Source organism: Aquarana catesbeiana, linkage group LG05 (genome assembly GCF_042186555.1).
Source record: "Aquarana catesbeiana isolate 2022-GZ linkage group LG05, ASM4218655v1, whole genome shotgun sequence".
NCBI lineage: Eukaryota > Metazoa > Chordata > Amphibia > Anura > Ranidae > Aquarana > Aquarana catesbeiana.
Genome location: NC_133328.1, coordinates 511,191,252 through 511,214,235, shown reverse-complemented (window position 1 = coordinate 511,214,235; position 22,984 = coordinate 511,191,252). Strand labels below are relative to the sequence as shown.

The following is a 22,984-nucleotide window of genomic DNA, read 5'->3' as shown; positions in this document are numbered from 1 at the left end:
CCCTGCCATCACCCTGGAAGGACTTTTCAACAGATATATTTTTTTCTACATGTAGAAAAATATCCTCAAACAATGCTGAATGTTTCTGACACCATTAAATAGCAAAGTTAGTGCAATAGGCTGTAATTTGTTAATCACTTGCATATATTCCACCATCCATTGATGTCTTTAGTGTTCGACCATCATTAGTAACCAGATAGCTAAACAGATATCTAGGCAGACACATATAGTATTAAAGTTGAACTAAATGTATCATGAGCTTTACTTCCGGAACATCTTCATTTGCAATTGTTACTCCAGACTCGTAAAGCACATCTTACAGGAACTCTATCTCCCCCCCATCGTTATTTGTAGCTCTGCATTTTAGACCAAGTCTAGAATTAAATAGATATTAGCTTATTCTAAAAACATACCAGAAAGGGAGGCTTTTAGAGGCCATTCTACTGGGACTTCAATCCATCTGTCTCCGCTTAATGAAAGAGGAAGTGTTTTATTTATTGACTGGTTAAACGTATCCAAGGTTCTTGTATTCTGCATTTTTAAGTGGTACAGGGATAACCGCCCCAGGTCTTCTTGCCAGTTCTCAAGGCCCAGTCTCACTTTAAACAATTCTCCTAAATCATATGTGAGGTTTACCTAGGAAAAGATGTACATGTAGCATATGATATAGTATTGCTCCAAGGACAACATTGGATTGATATTGTCTACAACTTGCTCACAAACAAATTGTTTCAGTGAGGAAAATAATCAAGAGAAGGGAATTTTATCAGGTATAATAATAGATAACATGTGAAGTCAATACAATTTCCAATGCATTTTCAAAATTAGAGTAGCCAGTAAATAAAGGTATCTTTCAAGTAGCCAGCAAAGGCTGGTAAATTCTCTAAGGACATACAGTATATGTTATGAACTCATTACGATGGAACTGCAACCGAATTAATTTTTTTCATTTTGGCTAGTATCAGAAAGTTTTAGATTCTATGTTAGAGATTTATTGTCATTTGTAAATAAAGCTGGCCATACATCAATAGATTTCTTGTGTTAATCTAGTAGATTCCTCCATCCACAAGAACAGTGTGGATGGACAGATCTCCCCTGCAGATTATTTTATTCTGACAGCCACTAGCACTGGTTTTCAGAATACATGAACAGTTGATTGGCTGCAGGCACTGTTCGACCAACAATTTTTGGCCCAGTTGCACAATTGCATAGTTACATATAAAAATGTGAATGTGTCTCTCGCGCTACTGAGAGTAATTAAAATGTGACTAGTGGCAGAATAGAAGTGATAAATAGTAAATCAAATGCAGCAAAATCTAAAAGTGTATCACAAACACTATAACTGATAAAGTTAAATAAAGTGATCTCGCACATACAATAATATCACTAAAACAATAATAATATCACTTAAAACACTGCAATGGGATGTATACACTAAAAAAAGAAGAAAAAGTGTCTCCTAAAGGAGAAAATGAGTGAACAAACAGCAAAAAGAGGTCAATGTGCAAAATGCAATAAAGTGACAATGTGCAAAAATTACAAAAAAGTGTCCAAGATGCACAAATAACTGAAAATATTGAAATAAATGTGCAAAATAGCTAAAGTGTCAAAAAAGTTACTCCAATAACGTGAAATAATAATACGTCATACATCCACAAATCACAAAAATGTGTATAAACGCCCCCCCCCCCCCCCCCAAAAAAAAAAAAAAAAAAAAAAAAAAAAATATATATATATATATATATATATATATATATATATATATATATATGAATGATGATGATAAATAATGCTACATAGTGCTCTGAGTGAGTGAATGAAAAAATAGCTTATGCCGTCTTCACAGCCTCCAGGTTTCAATAAGCGTGTTAAAAAGGAAAAGTGTCTATGCGTGTTTCTGGATGTTTCATGAATGGCTTCTTTATGTTAAAGTCTCCCAGAACTCTCACCTTAATGATGGAAATAAATAGCATTCAAATAGGATCAGAGATCTCCACTATCCTCCATAGGTAGGCGGATCCTGACCAAGATATGTGGACTGTGCACTGTATGTTTTGTAGTGCTATATACAGACTTTTTAACAAATAGGTAGAAAAGCTCAGCTGTGTGTTTACATTAGAGGGTTGGCAGGTTACAACAATTTAGTACATCTATTCTGAATTTTGTCATTGAATTTCCTCACACAGGTTATAGCTACGGAGGCTTTCTTTAAGTGAGCAGCAGCAGGGAGCCTGAAGTATATGTTCCAGCATCTTAAACAGGTGTGTTCCAGGATCACAAAATTACTGATAAGGGAGTGCAATAGACTGGAGTACTACAGCTATGCTTGGATGAAAAATCTAATTACTGAGCAGGCTTCTTTGTTTTGTCCCCCATATCTCACTGAGGCATTACCTTTGAATACACTGGGATAATCGAACAGATTACTTTACCCATTGGAGAAATGCCAGAGGATCCGCCTACCTATGGAGGATAGTGGAGATCTCTGATCCTATTTGAATGCTATTTATTTCCATCATTAAGGTGAAAGTTCTGGGAGACTTTAACATAAAGAAGTCATTCATGAAACATCCAGAAACACGCATAGACACTTTTCCTTTTTAACACGCTTATTGAAACCTGGAGGCTGTGAAGACGGCATAAGCTATTTTTTCATTCACTCACTCAGAGCACTATGTAGCATTATTTATCATCATCATTCATATATATATATATATATATATATATATATATATATATATATATATAATTTATTTTTTGGGGGGATTTATCCACATTTTTGTGATTTGTGGATGTATGACGTATTATTATTTCACGTTATTGGAGGAACTATTTCGACACTTTAGCTATTTTGCACATTTATTTCAATATTTTCAGTTATTTGTGCACCTTGGACACTTTTTTGTAATTTTTGCACATTGTTAATTAGTTTATTGCATTTTGTCAGGTTGAAAAAAGACACATCTACTTCAACCATAAAAATAAATAAATAAATAAAAAATAATATCATACAATCCCATATACACAATCCTATACCCACAGTTGAGAAAGGTGAAAAACCCCAGCAAAGCATGATTCAGTTTGCTACAGCAGGGAAAAAAATTCCTTCCCGATCCACGAGAGGCAATCGAATTTTCCTGGATCAACTTTACCTATAAATGTCAGTAATCAATAATATTATGTACATTTAGGAAAGAATCCAGGCCTTTCTTAAAGCAATCTACTGAGCTGGCCAGAAACACCTCTGAAGGGAGTCCATTCCACATTTTCACAGATCTTACCATGCAGAAACCTTTCCATATTTGGAGATTAATTCTCTTTTCCTCTAGGCGTAAAGAGTGCCCCCTTGTCCTCTGTGTTGACCGTAAAATGAATAACTCAACACCAAGTTCACTATATGGACCCCTTATATATTTGTACATGTTGATCATATGCCCCCTTAATCTCCTCTTCTCAAGAGAGAATAAATTCAGTTCCGCTAATCTATCCTCATTGATGAGTTCCTCCATGCCTCTTATCAATTTGGTTGCCCTTCTCTGCACTTTCTCTAGTTCTGATATTCTTTTTGAGAACTGGTGCCCAAAACTGAACTGCATATTCCAGATGAGGTCTTACTAATACTTTGTACAGGGGCAAAATGATATCTCTCTCTCTGGAGTCCATACCTCTCTTAATACAAGAAAGGATTTTGCCCGCTTTGGAAACCGCAGCTTGGCATTGCATGCTATTATTGCGCTTATAATCTACCAAAACCCCCAGATCCTTCTCCACTACAGATCCCCCCAGTTGTACTCCCCCAAGTATGTATGATGCATGCATATTCTTAGCCCCCAAGTGCATAACTTTCCATTTATCTACATTGGACCTCATCTGCCACATTGTCGCCCGATTAAACAGTGTATGGAAGTTGGCTTGTAAGTTGGAGACATCCTGTAAGGATGTTGTTCCACTACATAGCTTGGTGTCATCTGCAAAGACCGAAATGGTACCCTATATCATTTATAAATATATTAAAAAGTAAGGGTTCCAACACTGAACCTTGGGGTGCACTACTGATAACCTTAGACCATTCAGAGTATTAATCATTAACCATTACTCTGTCTTTTAGCCAGTTTTCTATCCATTTACAAACTGATATTTCAAGCCTGTAGACTTTACCTTACACATTATCCGTGTGTGGGAAACTGTATCGAACGCTTTTGCAAAATCCAAGTATACCGCATCCACATGCACCCCTCTGTCCAAGGTTTTACTTATCTCTTCATAAAAAGAAATAAGATTTGTTTGACAACTTCTATCTTTTATGAACCCATGCTGTCTGTTGCTTAAAATATTTTTTTCCAGCAAGAACTCATCTATGTGGTCTTTTATTAAACTCTCCAGTATCTTCCCAACTATAGAAGTTAAACTAACATGTCTATTGTTACTTGGTAAAGACTGTTCCCTTTTTAAATATAGGCACCACATTGGCCCTATGCCAATCAAGTGGTAATATTCCAGTCATTAATGAGTCCCTAAAAATTAGATATAATAATAGCCTGCAGGCTGAACAAAAGAAATCTAGCAGATTCCTCCATCCACAAGAACAGTGTGGATGGATAAATCTCCCCTGCAGGCTATTGTATTCTGATAGCCGCTAGCACTGGTTTTCAGAATACATGAGCAGTGCCTGCAGCTGATTGGCTGCAGGCACTGTTCGACCATCAATCTCTGGCCCAGTTATTATTGAGCCAGCAGGGCCAACCATTGTGGAAATGTCAGTCTATTCAGAGTAATAGGCCAGTGTATGGCCACCTCTAATGAAGAGAATGTTCTCACTCTCTGGCCTGGTGATTAATGTAAACAGGACAGAGGAGATTTAGTCTCATGTCTTGTTGCATATCTCGGATTGTAAGTAAGGACAAATCTCACCAGGGACATGGACTACAATACATCCCAACCTGAATGTCTTCTCAAGTAAGTGTTGTGCTTTATTATAGTAAAAATGAATTGTCTACTTTGAAGCACCTGTCTTTTACATCATATAAACAATGACAGCCAATAAAAAGTCTAAAGACCCAAAAAAAAAAAAAAAAAATTCCAATGAAACACTTTGATTACCACCTTTTAACCTCTGCTTAGTAAAGGAGTGCTGTGAGCCCAGGCCGTATGAGCTGTGTGATGATGTGCCTCCAACAGGGTAGGTTTGTGACAGTCTGGGCTCACAGGAAGTGGGTTGGATGATGCTGGTGACATCTTGCAGACAAAAAATACAGTGGGGGACAGCTCAAGGCCGAAGGTGACAACTGTGGTAAAAGCTGCTTTTTATTGTTAGAGATGTAAGAGCATTTAAAACAGATAGAAAATCCTGGGGGTTCACTTAAAATATTTAACTCAGCATATTGCTCCACATAAAGAAACTGCCTTTTACCCAGCCTTAGCAAAAGTGACTTATTAAATGTAGGTATTCTTAATTGTAGTCAGCCTAATATTATAATATTATAATTAGAATATAATGATATTTTTAGCTTACTGTGGGTCTTCCTGAGCTCTGGTTGTTGTTTGCTTTTGCCTGCTTTGGAGAGGGTCCTTGACAATAGGGTGGGGAACTATAAATACCTGATTTATGAATATTTACATCTTTTTTGTCAATTACTAGGAGGTTTAATGCCAATGGGGCAGGCTGGGAGAGGGTATACATATTTGGGAGTGACCTTAGGAAGCCAATCTTCCCCCAAGTCTCCTTCCTGAGGGAGGGACACAGTTGTATATCTAATCCTTCTGTGCCTGCTGCCAAGAGTGGATGATCTTGTATCTGGAAAATTACCTGGGATTAAAGTTTAGAATGCTGAGAAAGGGGATCAAAACACCATAGCGGAACTTCAGACAAAGTGGGGTACTAGAGAAGCTGGGTAGAAGCTTGGTGCCCTCTTCCCAAAGGGTCGGTAGCTGGACCACCCATTACTTTGCAGCCAGGAACTATATTTACAAGATGCTGGGTTGACCTCAACATTATCTTTTTGTAAAATACAGAAAAACATTTTGTCCCTCTTCTGGCGTCTGCCATGTCCATGAGTATTCTGTGCTCTAATCTACTCTTCACGGAGTTTGGAATAGTGCTAAGAAACTCAATGTTTGCTTTAAAAAGTAGCTGGCGCTCATCTATACATATCACTCCACTACTGCCAAGGATGAATTGTTAATCTGTCCTGTCTCTGGTTTCCCGAATGTGGAGGTCAGAGGGGTACTAGATCTGAATCATAGGTGAATGTCACAAAGGTAGTGGACTCTCTGTGTTACCAGGTGAATGTAAACCAAAAGGGCTGTGGTGCAGAGTCTAAGGAACAGGCTCTTGTAAAGCAAAGAACACCCGCAAGATAAAGGGCCCTAAGAACCACCAGGGAAAGTGCAAGAGCATCTAAAAATGTGGACACTAATGGGTTGATTTACTAAAACTGGACAGTGCATAATCTGGTGCAGCTCTGCATAGAAACCAATCAGCTTCCAGTTTTTTTTTTCTCAAAGCTTCATTGAACTAACTGAAGTTAGAAGCTGATTGGCCACCATGCACAGCTGCACCAGATTTTGCACTCTCCAGTTTTAGTAAATCAACCCCTAAAAGACCAAGGGCACAAATCTGGGAATTTGTGAAGAGATTTCACAGATGAATAGGAAACAGGCATTGGACCCAGGTGCAAAACAGCAGACTGATCCTGCAGACAGTTGTGGTCATTGAAACTGGTTTGTTTTGGAAACAGCAAACGTGACAGGCAGTCTGACTGCAGATTCAGATTCAGAATACTTCATTGATCCCAAAGGGAAATTATTGCAACACATGCCACACTCAACAAACACAAAGCAAGATTACAACAATGAACAGAACAAGACACAATGGGGGTTATTTTCGAAAGGCAAATCCACTTTGCACTACAAGTGCAAACTACAAGTGCAAAGTGCACTTGAAATTGCACTGAAAGTGCACTTGGAAGTGCAGTCGCTGTAAATCTGAGGGGTAGATCTGAAATGAGAGGAAGCTCTGCTGATTTTATTATCCAATCATGTGCAAGCTACAATGCTGTTTTTTATTTTCCTTGCATGTCCCCACTTTGCACTTGTAGTTTGCATTTGTATTGCAAAGTGGATTTGCTTTTAGTAAATAACCCCCAAAGACATAAAATAACAAGACACAAAGACATTACTAAAAATCTAGGCTGCCTAATGTGCCTACTATTTGCCATGTACATTTGTGTACCCTATAGTAATTACAAATCTGTATTTCAAATATCATGACATTTACAATGATGTAAAAATATTGAAGCACTGCTCAAAAGAAATAATTATTGAAAATGCACTATAGTTTGAAAATATAAATGATAAATGCTATTCAGTTATACCTTATAAGTTAGTGTGTCCTTATTTTCAAGTGACTCTTCTCTTTGAAGAATGATTGGATTAGACCGGCCTTTGTCACCATAAAACAAGATAGCCAGCTGTAAATTATAGTCCAGGGTTTCTGTTTGGCTGTCTTTATGGGGTGCAGACAAGTAAATTTTCCATTCACCATCTGCGTTGGAATATCATGTACAAATAATTAAATAAAACATATTGAACGTTTAATACTATTTGAGGTACAATCAGAGATGTATTGACCAGTAATACAGATAAGTTATTAGCTCGTTAAAATGCAATCCCAGACAAAAATGCAACCAGTCCAGTAATGAGAAAAAGTTATCTAGTAAACACTCTAGCTTTGCTAAATTCAGAAAAAAAGTAATTCAATTGTCCTCAATACAAACCTGTGGGCCTAACACACATTACAAAGGGAAACTTCTTTTACATAGAAGGCGAGTCCTTGACTACACTTTTTGCATCACATGCAGATTGCCTGGACATCCCAGAAGCTTAGGTCACTATTTTACTAAAACTGTGACACTCTTGCATGGTCACTGCTTCAGGTCTGCTCCTACCACCTCTTGTGTTCTGCCATTGGTTAACAAGGTAATCTCGCAGAGTAGTAAACCAATAGTAAAGCAGAAGAGATTAGAGGGGTGAGGCCAGCAAACTTCAAAGATTGCTCACTGTTTCTATCCTTCAGGTCACAGGAGATGTGCAGGCCGGTTCTTTAAAGTAAATGTCAGTTAAAAGTATATTTAGGACCCAGGGGTGGACTGACAACTCATGGGGCCCCGGGCAATAGGAGATTATGAGGCCCCCAGGCAATAAGAGATTATGGGGCCACACAGTATACACACACACACACACAGTATACAATCACACAGTATACACATACATGTACACACAGTATACACAGACATGTTTCTATTGGCTGAGAAGGTACTGTAGAGGTGGGGCAGCTATAATCTCGGGATTTTTAGACCAAAACAATGTCGGTAAGGGACATTTTAGAGACAGATGTAAAAAAAAACCACAGGTTTTTACATACTGTCCCTGGTTTTACTGAGGCTGACAACCCTGATGGGGCCCCCTAGTGGCCCGGGTGCCCTCGGGCAGTGCCCGAGTGGCCGAATGGTCAGTCCGCCCCTGTTAGGATCCCAGGTGAACTAAAGGGACATTCTGATTTTAGAACAACCTATAACTGCAATGATGCTTAGTGAGCTAAATGTTCTGTGTCTGTAATGTCCAGGGCTGCAATTTGATTTGCTGAATAGGCCACACCATGTGCTGTAAACAGAGGTACATCAAAGTGCTCCAAAGGGAACAGAACACAGTACTTGTTTTTGTGAATCTCTCACCTGTTGTCATGGGCACATTTTCATTCAGAAGAATGCTGGAGCTGTGACCTTCCTTCTTCTCTGTAGTGGGTAAAGATGCCATGTTTAGCTCTGAATAAATATTCAATTTCCACATAATTGCACACATAATTACCAGACTGTAGTGAAATCCTGCCACCTCAGCATACACAATATGCAGTATCTTTATTACAGTTCATTTTCTTTAGAAAGCTGCTACAACCTGGTTAGGAGAGCCTGTCTCTTGATAGCTAGATGCGGAGGAAGACCCTAGCTCTCAGTGTGGAAGCAGTGAATACTCTCTATAGAGGTCTGACACACCATCTATGAGTCAAAGATTTCCAAAAAGCCTGGAGCATGAGCTTTGCTGATTGCAGAGCTCTGGGTATGGCTCAGCAGGGGGCATCTTGGACCTTACACACCTTTTGTTGTATTTTGATAAACCTGGACTGTATTTAACTGATTTCAACGGAAAGTCCAGTTGGGCTTTAGAGGAATCTTGTAATGAGAGAAGCTGCTGCCATGGTTGCTACTTACCTGGTTATTCTGGTTATTATGCTTACCCTATGGCTTCCATACTTTGAGTAACTGGCCCAGAACAAGTATGTAGACTAATAGTTTAGCTTTCTGATCTGTTTGCCTGTTCTGGGTCAGTGGCTCAAAGAATTTAACTGAAAGACAATCAGGTCCCTAGCATTTTCTATTTCAATATTTGTATTGAAAGTTTTAAATAATAAGGTCAACAACACAGGTGGAACTTATCCAAACCTTAAGAACAGGTATAAAAGGGAATCAAATATTATATCACCAGTTATTACCGACATAAAGGGTTGCCATATAAAGTAGAAATTCAACATAAAGAAAAAAGGTTCTTATAAAGCAAACAGCAATCCCACTCAGAAAACTCCCACTAGGGGAAATATTAGAACCCATATTTCGCCACCACCCACTGGCATGGGCCGTGAGTATGCATAATGCTCAACAACAAGCAAACACTAAATGAAAAAGGGAGTGCAAATTCAAGAAAGAAAAGGTGGGGGGGAGGGAGAATTAAAAGGAACAAAAGACAGAGAAAAGAAAAGGAACAAAAAAAAAAGAAGGAGAGGAAAAAGCAGAAACAATGCAAAAGGAGAAAGAAGAACTCTCCGAACGCCAGCCTTCACTGCCCACACTCCTCAGTCAGCTGGAAGTTGGAGATACTTAATTCAAGTATCCCAAACACAGTCAAACTTAGCAGACTAATCCTGCAAGATACTGACCAGCTTTTCGTTGAGCATGATCCATGTCAGTGTATTTTTCATAATAGCCAGATCTACCAATGGTTTCTTCCAAGCGGTCGCTATAGCGATTTTTGCCACAAGAAGCATAAAGTGGATTAAAGTCTAAACATGCTTGGGAGCATTGACGACAGGCTCATTAAGAAGAGCCACCTTAGGGTTTTTAACTATATTCACCATTGTCACAGAATGGATCAGGGAGTGAACGCTAATCCAAAGCCGCTGAACCTTGGTACAGGTCCACCATATGTGAAACATCGTACTAGGTTGACCACATCCCTGAAAACACAGAGAGGAAGCACCCTGGTACATTTTCGAAAGGCGGTCCAGCACCAGGTATCATCTAGACAGCACCTTATATCCTCCCTCCACCAGGACTGTATTCATAATACCCTTATATGTATGAGGAGACCACTTCCACCAGTCACTCAAATCAATCTCCTCCCCTAAGTCTCGCTCCCATGCCAGCACATAAGGCAATTTCGCAGATGGATAAACAAACAATTTGTACAGCATCAAGATACTCTCCCTCTGGGCCTCCCCCCCGGAAACTTCTGGATTTAAAAGCAGTGCGTATAGTAATATCAGCTGTAGATCTCTGCAACGAGTGCAAAGTGCAGGATCTGTTGCAGACAGAAATGCTCAGATGGAGGCACTTTTAACTGCTGCACAAAGTAGGAGACAGGGCAAATTCCTTTATGGTTGGGAAATTACATATTCTATACAGGCCCTTATCAATCCACCACTGGAAATCCTGTCGACATAGACCAGGAAGAAATACCGGATTGTGGAACAGAGGGGCCATCGGAGTGTGTGGGGACCGAAGAAGCACAGCCCTACAGTACGAATCCCAAGCATGCAAAGAATGAGAGAGAAGGGCACAGGATCGACAGACGCTGCCGAAATATCATCAGAAGTGAGAAGAGGCAAGCCTGCTCCTCCAGGGCCACCCACTCTGGTATGCACAGGGAGGAATATAGCTAAACCAACTGACATGCACCACTCTATAGTATTGTTTAAGGTCCAGAACCCCTAGCCTCCCAAGCACACACAAAGTATACAGCATTGGTCAGGCCAATCTATGCCCCCTAGGGCCCCAAATAAACCTCAGTAACTGGGCTCGGAATTTCTGTAACTCCTGGGATGAGACTGCTATAGTTAGAACGTGAAAATAGTAAAGGAGTATCATTATTTTGATCGAGGCAACTCTACCCATCCAGGAGAGACCACTCACAGACCATTGTTCCAACTCCTGCAACAAAAAGTTGTGAATAATTGGATCGATAAAGTGTTGTCAAAGAAGGGGTCGGTTTAATGCCAAGGTAAGGAATAGAATTTGATTGCCATGCGAAACTATAATGCCCCTGGAGACTCTGTAAGACATTCTGATCCAGGTTCACATTCAAGGCTTCAGATTTCTCCCAATTGATGGTTAGGCCGGAAATGTTTCCAAAGTGCTGGAGGAGATCCAGTACTGCTGGCAAGGAAGTATGTGGGGAGGACAGAAAGAGGAGCAGATCACCTGCAAACAGTGCACATTTTTGTTGTCTACCTCCACTATTAATACCTAATATGTCTGGATAGGCACGGATTGCCACAGCCAGGGTCTCGATGGCAATTACAAAAAGAATAAGAGAGAGAGGACATCCCTGCCTAGTGCCTGACTGGATAGGGATTGAATCAGAGAGGTAACCTTGTAGGCGTATTCAGGCTGAGGGGTTGCTATAAAGCGCCTATAGAAAAGACAGGAATTGAGGGCCAAAGTTCCACCTATGCAGTATTGTAAAGGCATAGGGGTTGATTTAATAAAGGCAAATCTACTTTGCACTACAAGTGCATTGAAAGTGCACTTGGAAATGTACTTGTAAGTGCAGTTGCTGTAGATCGCTGTAGATCTGAGGGGAAGCTATGAAATGAGGTGAAGCTCTGCTGATTTTATCATCCAATCATGTGCAAGCTAAAATGCTGTTTTTTATCTCCCTTGCATGTCCCCCTCGGATCTACAGCGACTTTACTTGAAAGTGCACTTGTAGTACAAAGTGGATTTGCCTTTAGTAAATAACCCCTATAGTCCCATGTGATACTAGGTCCCTAGCATTTTCTACAAGAAATGGTAACTTCAGGGCCAGAATTTCATTACTGGAAGCTATATAGATAGGCACATGGCCTCTGGTGGCCAAGGCAAAACTAACTGCTAGTTTCACCTCACCGAATATTTATTTTAGTGGTCTTAACCTGATTTAGAATAATGTGACAATGTGTAAATAAGCTTATATTTGTAATTGTGTTTCTTCTGATGATGGATAAAAATGTGTGACTGGTAAATATATGGGAAAAGCTGTCTTTATTGCCTCTGCGATCTATAGGCCATGGTAAGTGTGTCTAATGGTAAATCTAGTATTTTGGTCACCCTCATATATCTTTGCCATAAATTTATAAAACATTGACAAAGTTGCTGTATAAACACTGAATATATTGTGTTAAAGTGTCCTATTTAATAAATACAGTGGCTGCAAATGAAGGCTGTGCCAGCACGCATTTAGAGGAAATCAATAGTATCCTGCTACTGATAACTGCACTTGCTACATCTGTCAAAAACATTTTGCATACAAAGGTATTCATTTATAGACATTTATATCAATAAACCTGTTTAGTGCAGCCAGATTTTACTGGTTTTAGTGGGCATATGCCTGCTATACTGGAAAAGCACTCAGCTGAAGCAAGGGCTTCTAAAATGGGTAAGCAGATTTAAATTAAAGTGAATGATTCCATTAAAATAGAAATAAAAAACAAAGGACATTTATTAACCATTATAAAATACAGACAACACAGTTTTTACCCTGCTTTTTGTCATTTGCCATTTCGTCTTAAAGCTGAACTCTAAGTATGAAAACTTTCATGCACATATCAGACGTATAACGAACAAAAACCCACCAACACGTGCAGCAGAGGTGCTTTCGATATGATATTACTGAAGGGGGTTGGAGTTGTCATGGTTTAGGTCAGGGGTCTCCAAACATTCTAAACAAAGGGCCGATTTATTGTCCTTCAGACTCTAGGAGGGCCAGACTTTGGCCAGCGGGTGTGGAAACTTTTATGGTATCAGTCGGAGTAAACATCTGGTATTAGGGGGAGGAATAGTACCCCATTGTTGGTATCATAGGGAGGAATAGTGCCCCATTTGTGGTGTCAGTGGGAGAAATGGTGCTCTATTGTCGATATCACATGGCAGACTAGTGTCTCGTATCAGAGGGAGAGATAGTGCCCCAAGGGCTGGATAAAGGCAAACAAAGGGCCGCATCTGGCCCTTGGGACGCAGTTTGGAGACCACTGGTTTAGGTGAACAAGCACGTTTATTTAAAATGCCCAAATCTCTTGATAGGTTTTTGTTTGTTATACTTCAGAAAATACCAACTCTGTTGCCCTCTATGGGGAATGCCCTAGGACTTGGTTGCCTGAAGCATGAGGAGCAACCATTTTCTGCATGAAGATAGGAATATTCTCTAAATGCCTACTCTGAAGGTTGTGTTTACCACCATACTTGGCTGTTTGCAACCTAACCAAGCCTGTGCAGAGGGCAGAGTTATTAAAGGAACCCAGCTAGCCCCATCCACTACAGAAAACTAGAGTAGGGGACAGATACAAGACCAGTCACCTTGCACAGGAAGAAGGAGCAGCATTTCTGTTTTTTATTACAGGAAGCTCCTGCACAGAGGCAAAGCTTCATGCTGCATTAATTCACAGATCTGAAAGAAATACACAACGCACATCAAGATTCAAGTAAGAGTACACATGACTGTTGCACGTAGACAATATTTGATTATCCTTGAGTTCAGCGATAACTGTACAAAAATAGTCATATCATATTTATGTTATGTATATACAGGCCGTACTGTCAAATACTGGCTTTTGCATTCAAATAGAGTGCCTTTCAAAAGCATGCATTCAAGCACGAAAGGCTGCTGACCTTCCTTCTCTGCACTCCAAAGGCATCTCAATTAGGGCATGCTGCTTCCAGGGAATCACAATGAGAGTTAAATGCTGCCTTAGAACTGTCATCTACACTGTACTATTAGGATAAATGGGAATCTGATGACCTGTTTTTGACAAGCGTTTTAAAGAATGCCCGTATACACAAGCTATTATACTGTTTATAGCTGATAAACTCTTTGATACCTGTTAAAACATTTTCAAACTTATTTCAAATGACTTTATGGCTGATAAAATAACTGGCATACAAAAAAAAACAAGTTGCATGCCCTGCAGTAATTACCATGTCACAGCACTTCCAACAAATGGGTGCAGACTCCGTGGTGGTCTACTGTCTGTTATGTTATGAGGGGAACAAAGGAGCCACTCTCCATTTTTCAAAGCCATAGAAAAGTTTTTATTAATCCATTCGGTGCACTGACATATTCACCTGCATCTTCAACCACTAAGGTCTTTCACCCAAAATAGACCTTAATCTTAGTCTGTAATTAAGCTCTTTAATGAGTGAAATGCGTTAGTGGCAGTGCACGAATACATTAATTAAAAAAACTTTACTATGGCTTTTAAAAATGGAGAGCAGCTTCCTTTCTTCCCATTGAATGGTATGTGTATAACATAGACAGCAGGTCACCAGAAAGCCTGCGCCCATTTGGCAACAGACCACCATAGAGTCTCTTTACTAAGGCTTGTATATGTAAATTGCTCCCTTTTTTTCTCCCAATCCATTCATCTTTCAGTTCTTGGAAAAATAGAATACATAATTTGATTGTATATATAATTTGTAAAGGCAACTGTTCTAATTTTCTTCAGATTTTTTGGTTCCAGGTTTTATTTTATTAGCACAGATTTGAGATGCAGGGGCTGGTTGGAGGAACTACAGCACAGAGACCAGCAGGAAGACCAGGAATCTGACACTTCTGGAAGTGTCAGATTCTGAAGATCTTTCATCAGGCATCAGTTCTTTAGAAAAGCAGAAACTGGCATAGCAGCACATGGTGCAAGATAAGTACGTTTTAAGTGTCTTCACTGCGAGGAGATCATTTTGTGCATTTTTATTTTAGCATCAAAGCTACTTTTAAAGGGAAAATTACTGAAATAAATACTGGGACTGCTACTGCTGAGCGTCTATTTTAAGAAGCCAGTTGCCTGACTCTAAAGCTAGTTCTATGACACTTTTTTGAATCACAGACAGAGAGCAGATAGGAAGACACTGAAGTAAAAACTTCATATCTGCAAACTTGTTTCTGATTAGTGGTTCAGAAAATCAATAGATCCACATGACAGCCAAACAACTAGTATTTTCAAAGGGTGAGTTTAGCACTGGCAACCTAAACATTTTGTCTCTGCAATTTTCCCTTCAATGCAAATGAATGCATAAGTACCATGTATTTTATTACAGAATGCCTAGATGACCTCCCCCCCCTTCTTTTGTCTGTGTTTTCTCATTTAGATTACTGACAACTTGATAATAGCCTCTCAGAATTAATGCTGTCATTAGATTTAAAGTATTTGTATTGTTACTAGAAAAATGTTTCTTTCAAGGTGAACTTTGTGACCGCAACGCACACATATGAACTGATCAATACCATGAACTTAGTGACTGGAGGCAGAACATTGCACAGAATACAATTAAAATGAGAGTGTCAGAGTGAGTTCCATAGAATCCTCTGTACTATGCCCTAATGTACACAGGAAAAAAAATGAAACACAGAGATTTATGAAATGTCCTTAGAAAACCTTGCTTTTTACTATATATTTTTCAAGCTACACTGACCTGTCACTGGTAGAGTCATAGACATCATTTTAGTTTTCTCTTTTTTCCATGACTGGGCTATAAAGATGTATTTGTTCTTGATGAATGATCCTTCCTCAACCACGGCTTTCTCCAGCTGTAAATTAGTTTGCTTTTCTTTCTCTATGAGCAGCTCCTGTATTACACCAATGTCAACAGCTTCCAATTCAAACCCAACAGTCTGATAGATAAAAGCAGAGGAAAATTGTTTTCATGGATTGCATACTATAGTAGAATGCTCAGCAATGCACCATGTAATAACAAATCTACTGAGCGTTACCACTCTATCATATAAGCTTTATCAGACAAAAGTTAAAGTGGAACTCAAAGAAAACATTTCATTGTTCCACCTGACAAAAAAAAAATTGGAATGGAGACCAGTCGTTCTTTTGATACGCATGTCTCTGTTAGTCAGTAAGATAACTCTGATGCTTGATGGATTACCTTTATGGCTTTCTAGGTCAGCACCATGTTTATTGGGCAGAAGTGATGATGTTGCACAACCAGGTCTTTTTTTCTGTGGGAATAGGGAGGAACGCAGTTCTGGCACCTCCAGCACTGAATGTATGTAATGGCAAGGGGTGCTGGGGCATGCTGGAGTGTCTATTGATCCTGGCTGTTGAGGGATCTACTGTTACTAGATGGATCTATTGTTGTAGGGTATCTATTGTTGCTGGTGTAGGATCTATTGTTGCTGGGTGGTCAATGGTTGCTGAGAGAGATCTTCTATTGAAGGAGGTGTCTACTGTTGCTAGCTTCTGGAGGTTCTATTGATGCTGGCTTCTGGGAGATCCATTGTTGCTGGTGGGATATATTGTTGCAGGCGGTGTAATATTGCTTGATTGGATCTATTGTTTCTAGGGGGGGTCTACTGTTGCTGGCTGCAGGGGATTTCTTTTACTGCTTTTCTTGCTATCATTAACACATTCCATACAAATTACTTAGCACCACAAAATGATACTTGGTACTGTATTCTCTAAAAGGGGTGGTACTGGGAGGTGGGTAGGGGTTGAGCCAAGGGACAGTGCTTGAAGGTGGGTAGGGGGCAGAGACAAGGGGTGGCTGTGAATGTTGGAGTACCTGCACCTATTCTCTGAGAAAAAAAGCCCTGTGCACAACCAATGAACTGGCTTGTAGCTGTGCATTGCAGTAATGTGTTCATATCCACAACTCACAGCAACACATATGCTCCATGTACAGTATGGTGGGATGCCATTCATTTTGAATGGCCCACCAATACACTGCACAGCAGAGGGCAACTTACAACATACTGCAGCAAACAACACACATATTGTACAATGACCATGGTAAAAGGGTCATGTGCATTTGTTAAACCTTTGTGGTGTGTTGGAAGACAATTTATAATGAATGAGCTGCCTTAACACAGAGGGGGTTATTTACAAAAGGAAAATCCACTTTGCACCACAAGCGCAAACTACAAGTGTAAAGTGCACTTGAAATTGCTTTGAAAGTGCACTTGGAAGTGCAGTCGCTGTAGATCCGAGGGAGACATGCAAGGGATATAAAAAACAGCATTTTAGCTTGCACATGATTGGATGATAAAATCAGCAGAGCTTCCCCTCATTTCAGATCTACCCCTCAGATTTACAGCGACTGCACTTCCAAGTGCACTTTCAGTGCAATTTCAAGTGCACTTTGCAATTGTAGTTTGCACTTGTAGTGCAAAATGGATTTGCCTTTCGTAAATAAACCCCATTGTGTGCTAAGGCACAACACAATGGGGTTGATTTATGAAAGGCAAATCCACTTTGCACTACAAGTGCACTGCAAGTGCACTTGGAAGTGCACTTGGAAGTGCAGTCGCTTTAGATCTGAGGGGAAGATCTGAAATGAGGGGAAGCTCTGCTGATTTTTATCATGCAATCATATACAAGCAAAAATGGTGTTTTTTATTTTCCTTGCATGTTCCCCTTAGATTTACAGCGACTGCACTTCCAAGTGCACTTCCAAGTGCACTTGCAGTGCACTTGTAGTGCAAAGTGGATTTGCCTTTAGTAAATAAACCCCAATATGTGTGAAAGAAATATACAATACTCTATAAAATACAACCACATTTTTAGCCTTGGGACAGTCCCTTAATCTTAAATTACAACTATGGTCCACTATACAAGGGAGCTAAAAATACACGCTAAAGCTTATTAGGAACGGCAATGTTTAAGAAGCAAACTGAACTAACCTGCAATAGCAATATTTTTACTGTTCTAATCAATGAAAATTGTAGATTAAAGGTTATTGAAAATGATTGCTCTTAGAACTGTCCCATTAAATAAGGCTATTGATCTATACAATGATCTAACAATAAAAAAATGACAGTTGCTTAGTGCTCACAGCTACATATTAAGACTGAATGCTGTCTATTGACAAATAACACTTTCATACTTTTATAAATAGAAAAAAAACAAAAACGACAAAAGCTTCATAAAATATCATTAGTTGCTATATGTAGCACCCCACATTGCCTTGCCTAGTAAAACACTTTTTTTTTTTTTACCTAATTTTGTAAAAATGTAAAACCATATAGTAAAAAATACATGGCTGAACTGCAGCCGAAACATCTTATGTTGTTTCGGTCAGAGTGAGGAAGGATCAGAAATTATGTCAAGCTTTCAGTGCCATCTTTTTCCCCATTGGGTAAATTCCCACACTCAGAAAAAACAGCCACAGCCAGAAGCGCTGAATGGAAACTCCTATTGAAGGGAAGAAATTAGTCGCTAAGTCACTGGAAACAATCTCTGGTAGTACCGATGTGGTTGAAATCACAAGCAAGTTTATTAAAACAATGATGTGGATTAATAACATAGTTACATAGTTAGTCAGGTTGAAAAAAAGACACAAGTCCATCTAGTTAAAAAAAAAAATACAATCCCATATACACAATCCTTCACCCACGGTTGATCCAGAGAAAGACAGAAAACCCCAGCAAAGCATGCTCCAATTTGCTACAGCATGGGAAAGAATCCCCAAGAGGCAATCTGATTTTTCCTGGATCAACTTTACCTATAAATGTTAGTACCCAGTTATATTATGTACATTAAGGAAAGAATCCAGGCCTTTTTTTTAAGAAATCTACTGAGCTGGCCAGAACCACCTCTGGAGGTAGTCTTCCACATTTTCACCGCTCTTACTGTGAAGAAACCTTTCTGTATTTGAAGATGAAATCTTTTTTCTTCTAGACGTAAAGAGTGCCCCTTGTCCTCTGTGATGACCTTAAAGTGAATAACTTTAACACCAAATTCACTATATGGACCACTTATGTATTTGTACATGGTGATCATATCTCCCCTTAATCTCCTCTGCTCAAGAGGGAATAGATGCAGTTCCTTTAATCTTTCCTCATAGCTGAGCTCCTCCATGCCTCTTATCAGTTTGGTTGCCCTTCTCTGCACTTTCTCCAGTTCCCCGATATCCTTTTTGAGAACTGGTGCCCAAAACTGAACTGCATATTCCAGATGAGGTCTTACTAATGATTTGTACAGGGGAAAAAATTATATCTCCCGCTCTCATTCCTTTGAAGGATATAGACATATCCTTCATACTGGATTGTGGGCAGAGTTGATCTGGCAAATTCATGAGTATAGGTATACATGTGTGCGGGCGTTTACCTACACTTGATGGTGAATGCACAATTTGCTATGGGGTTTCTATTTAGCAATGATTGCTTTTTTATTGTGACACCTGGTAGGCGGAGTCTAAACGCATTTAAATTCAGCAATAGGGAAGGAGCCCCCATGTCCTGAAGAAGTTTTGGGAGGAAATAAACATATGTAGACACAGGGGAAAAACACCCCCTTGTATCCCCCAATGCACCGTATGCTTAATTACTTGAGAGGAACCAAAGGAAGCAACCAGCATGGGACTAGCTGATATTGGATGAGCTATGACTAATGGTATCACTGCTGTCCGGCCGGAGGGTTAGATGAATATCAGCTGTTATGCAGCATGCACCGGGATCGGCTTTTTACATGTCTGTGGAGTCTAACTACGAGTGAAATGCTAGTGGGGTTCATTGAGGAGCATATCATATGCTGAACTACTTGCATGACCCACAGCGCAGCCAACTCAAATCTACCTTTCCAGCTGGACTGACTTGGAGCACTGGAGGACTGTGACTACCTACCAACGGTAAAGCATCATCTGAGGAAGCAGGATAGTGAGTACATACCGCATTACATGACCAATCATATCGGCAGTTCACACGGGATACCCAGAGCACTGGGATCCCTTTATGTACTGGCCGGATCGGATGTAACATTTAAATTTCTTATGTGACTTTGACTGTCTGCACTCCCTCTGCAGGGATTGTTTTATGTCCCCCCACTCTGGGTGGTATTGCACGGGATAATCAACAGTGCATTCCTATGTCATAGGGCAGGGATATGCAATTAGCGGATCTCCAGCTGTTGCAGAACTACAAGTCCCATGAGGCATAGCAAGACTCTGCAATCCACAAGCATGACACCCAGAGGCAGAGGGATGATGGGACTTATAGTTTTGCAGCAGCTGGAGGTACGCTAATTCCATATCCCTGTCATAGAGAGACTTCCTTCATCCCTCTATTATCAGCTCTATTATCACCCCTTACTGCTGTCATCCTGACAGGATTCTTGCCCCTAATACTAGTTCCTACGGGACTGGGCACTGTCACATTTATTTTAGGTGGACTCTTTCAGGTGTTCACCCAGCAGCTAGATACTTCCAGCTTTCCCTGTTTAGGTCAGGCTACTGAATTTGCCCATAGTGGTTTTAAGGTGCAGAGTCCCCTATCCAGTGTGCTGGGAGCTGCCTGGTTTCACAATATCTCTGGGCATTCGCATACAGGTGTTTTGGGTTACCATCCTACATTTTAGGGGGGGTGCATACTGTTCTTGGTTCCAGCTCTGAAGGGGGGGAAGTGGTCCCATTTAGTTTAGGGGGAGGTGGGGGCTGGGCTTGTGATAGCGGGTCCCTGTTATCTAGGAGGGAGGGGTGTGTATTTTCTAGAGGGTGTTGGGGTTTTGTAGGGGAGGTTAGAACACATATAGAGAGATTTCTGTGATGCTGTTTTATCATTTTCAATAAATTGTTATGAAGAGATAACCCTTGGGTGTGTACATCTTTTTTATTTTTTCGATTTTGTGATGCAAAATGATATATCTCTCTCTGGAGTCCATACCTCTCTTAATACAAGAAAGGATTTTGCTCGCTTTGGAAAACGGCAACTTGGCATTGCATACTATTATTGAGCTTATGATCTACCAGAACACCCAGATCCTTTTCCACCATTGATTCCCCCAGTTGTTCTCTTCCTAGTATGTATGATGCATTCATATTTTTTGTATAACTTTACATTTATCAACGTTAAAACCTCATTTGCCACTTAGTTGCCCAATTAGACAGTGCATTGAGGTCAGCTTGTAAATTGGAGACGCCCTGTAAGGACGTTATTCCACTGCATAGCTTAGTGTCATCTGCAAAGACAGAAATGTTACTTTTAATCCCAGACCCTATATCATTTATAAAGATATTAAAAAGTAAGGGACCCAGCACTGAACCTTGAAATACACCACTGATAACCTTAGACCATTCAGAGTAAGAGTCATTAACCACTAGGGATGAGCTTGATGTTCGAATCGAACGTAAGTTTGACTTGAACATTGGGTATTCGCCCGTTCGCCGCACAGAGAACAATATTGGGTGTTCGCGGGAAAGTCTGTGGTAATTTCTGACGGTCATACAATGCCACTACTTGGCTGGCTGACATTCAAAGGGTATGCAACCTGCCCATCAACCGCCTCATTTGTGACATGCCCACCAGGTGGAACTCAATGTTAGCAATGCTGCAGTGGCTGCAAACACAGCAGAGGGCAATCAATGAGTACCTGTGCGAGTATGGCACCAGGACAGGGTCAATGGAGCTTGGCTTCTTTTTGCCATGCCAGTGGCTACTGATCAAGGATACAAGCACTCATTTATAGTCACCATTTTGATGTCAAACATGGACTATATGCACTTTATATACACTATAACTGTTGATCTACACTTCAACAATATTGTAGTTTAATAATTTTACTGTATTTGCACTTATATATACACCCCAATTTCACCATTGGGATAACTTCACTGTTTTTTTCATTGCAATAGCGCTGCACTATACTATCTTATTAAGGATACAAGCACTGTCCTGTCACCATTTGTCACCATTTGAGGAGGCCACAAGGATGGTGAGCAGGTGAATACATGCATCAGTGACACTGTCCCTCTAGCCTTCCTGCTGGAGCACACGCTTTGTGCAATCATGGACAGGGCACTTGAGGCAGAAGAGCGGGAGGAGGACTTTCTTTCCTCTCAAGGCCCCTTTATCCAGATGGCACTCCTGCGGGTCCGCCAAACACATAGGAAGGAGAAGAGGAGTTGGAGGAGGAGGATTGTGTCAGCATGGATGTCAAGGATAACACACAGCAGTCTTCAAGGGATGGTTTTTAGTCTCCAGAAACCCAAGGAGTTGTACGTGGCTGAGAGGAGGTAGTTACGGATAATGTGATCCTTAGTGACCCAGAAGACTCAGAATCGAACGCTTCTACAAACTTACGCTGCATGGCCTCCCTGATTCTGCAAAGCCTGTGAAAGGACACTAGGATTTGTGGTATTAAGGAGAGGGATCATTACTGGCTGACAACCCTTCTTCATTCACGTTACAAGGGTAGGGTTGCAGAACTCATTCTGCCTTTGCAGAGGGAGCAGAGGATGAAACATCTTCAGGAGACCTTGAAGAAAAGTGTGTGCAACGCATTTCCAGACCCTGGGAGGTTACCATTTCTTGGTGCTGTATAACGTGTTTCTGAGGCTTTGTTTGGTCAGAGGTAGAGCGGTGGAGAAGGTGGCCAGCTGACCGATGCCTATGCTGCAGGAATATCTAGGGGCAAGAGCAGACTTGGAGACCTTTCCAACAGAGCATCCACTGAGTTACTGGGTCTTGAAGATGGACCACTGGCCAGAACTTGCTCAATATGCAATTGAGCTACTGACCTGTCTTCCATCCAGCGTGCTTTCTGAACGCACATTCAGTGCTGCTGGAGGGTTTGTAACGGATCAAAGTGTGTGCTTGTCCACAGACTCCATTGATAGGCTCACATTTATAAAAATGAATCAGTCCTGGATCAGCAGCTATCAAGCACCTGATGCTGATGTTACTGATT

At 40.4% G+C, this 22,984-nt stretch overlaps 1 protein-coding gene across 4 annotated transcripts in view; it reads right to left on the bottom strand.

The window, feature by feature from the left end:
• The window catches only part of RP1 (RP1 axonemal microtubule associated), a 580,110-nt gene that overhangs the window by 59,895 nt on the left and 497,231 nt on the right, over positions 1 to 22,984 (bottom strand). For all 4 annotated transcript variants that reach the window (XM_073631609.1, XM_073631611.1, XM_073631610.1 and 1 more), the window contains 4 exons: positions 15,771 to 15,969; positions 8,733 to 8,792; positions 7,374 to 7,543; positions 414 to 636 (listed from right to left, as the gene is read on the bottom strand). In XM_073631609.1, coding sequence (XP_073487710.1) covers positions 414 to 636; positions 7,374 to 7,543; positions 8,733 to 8,792; positions 15,771 to 15,969 — 652 coding nt within the window. The remainder of the gene's footprint in view (positions 1 to 413; positions 637 to 7,373; positions 7,544 to 8,732; positions 8,793 to 15,770; positions 15,970 to 22,984) is intronic.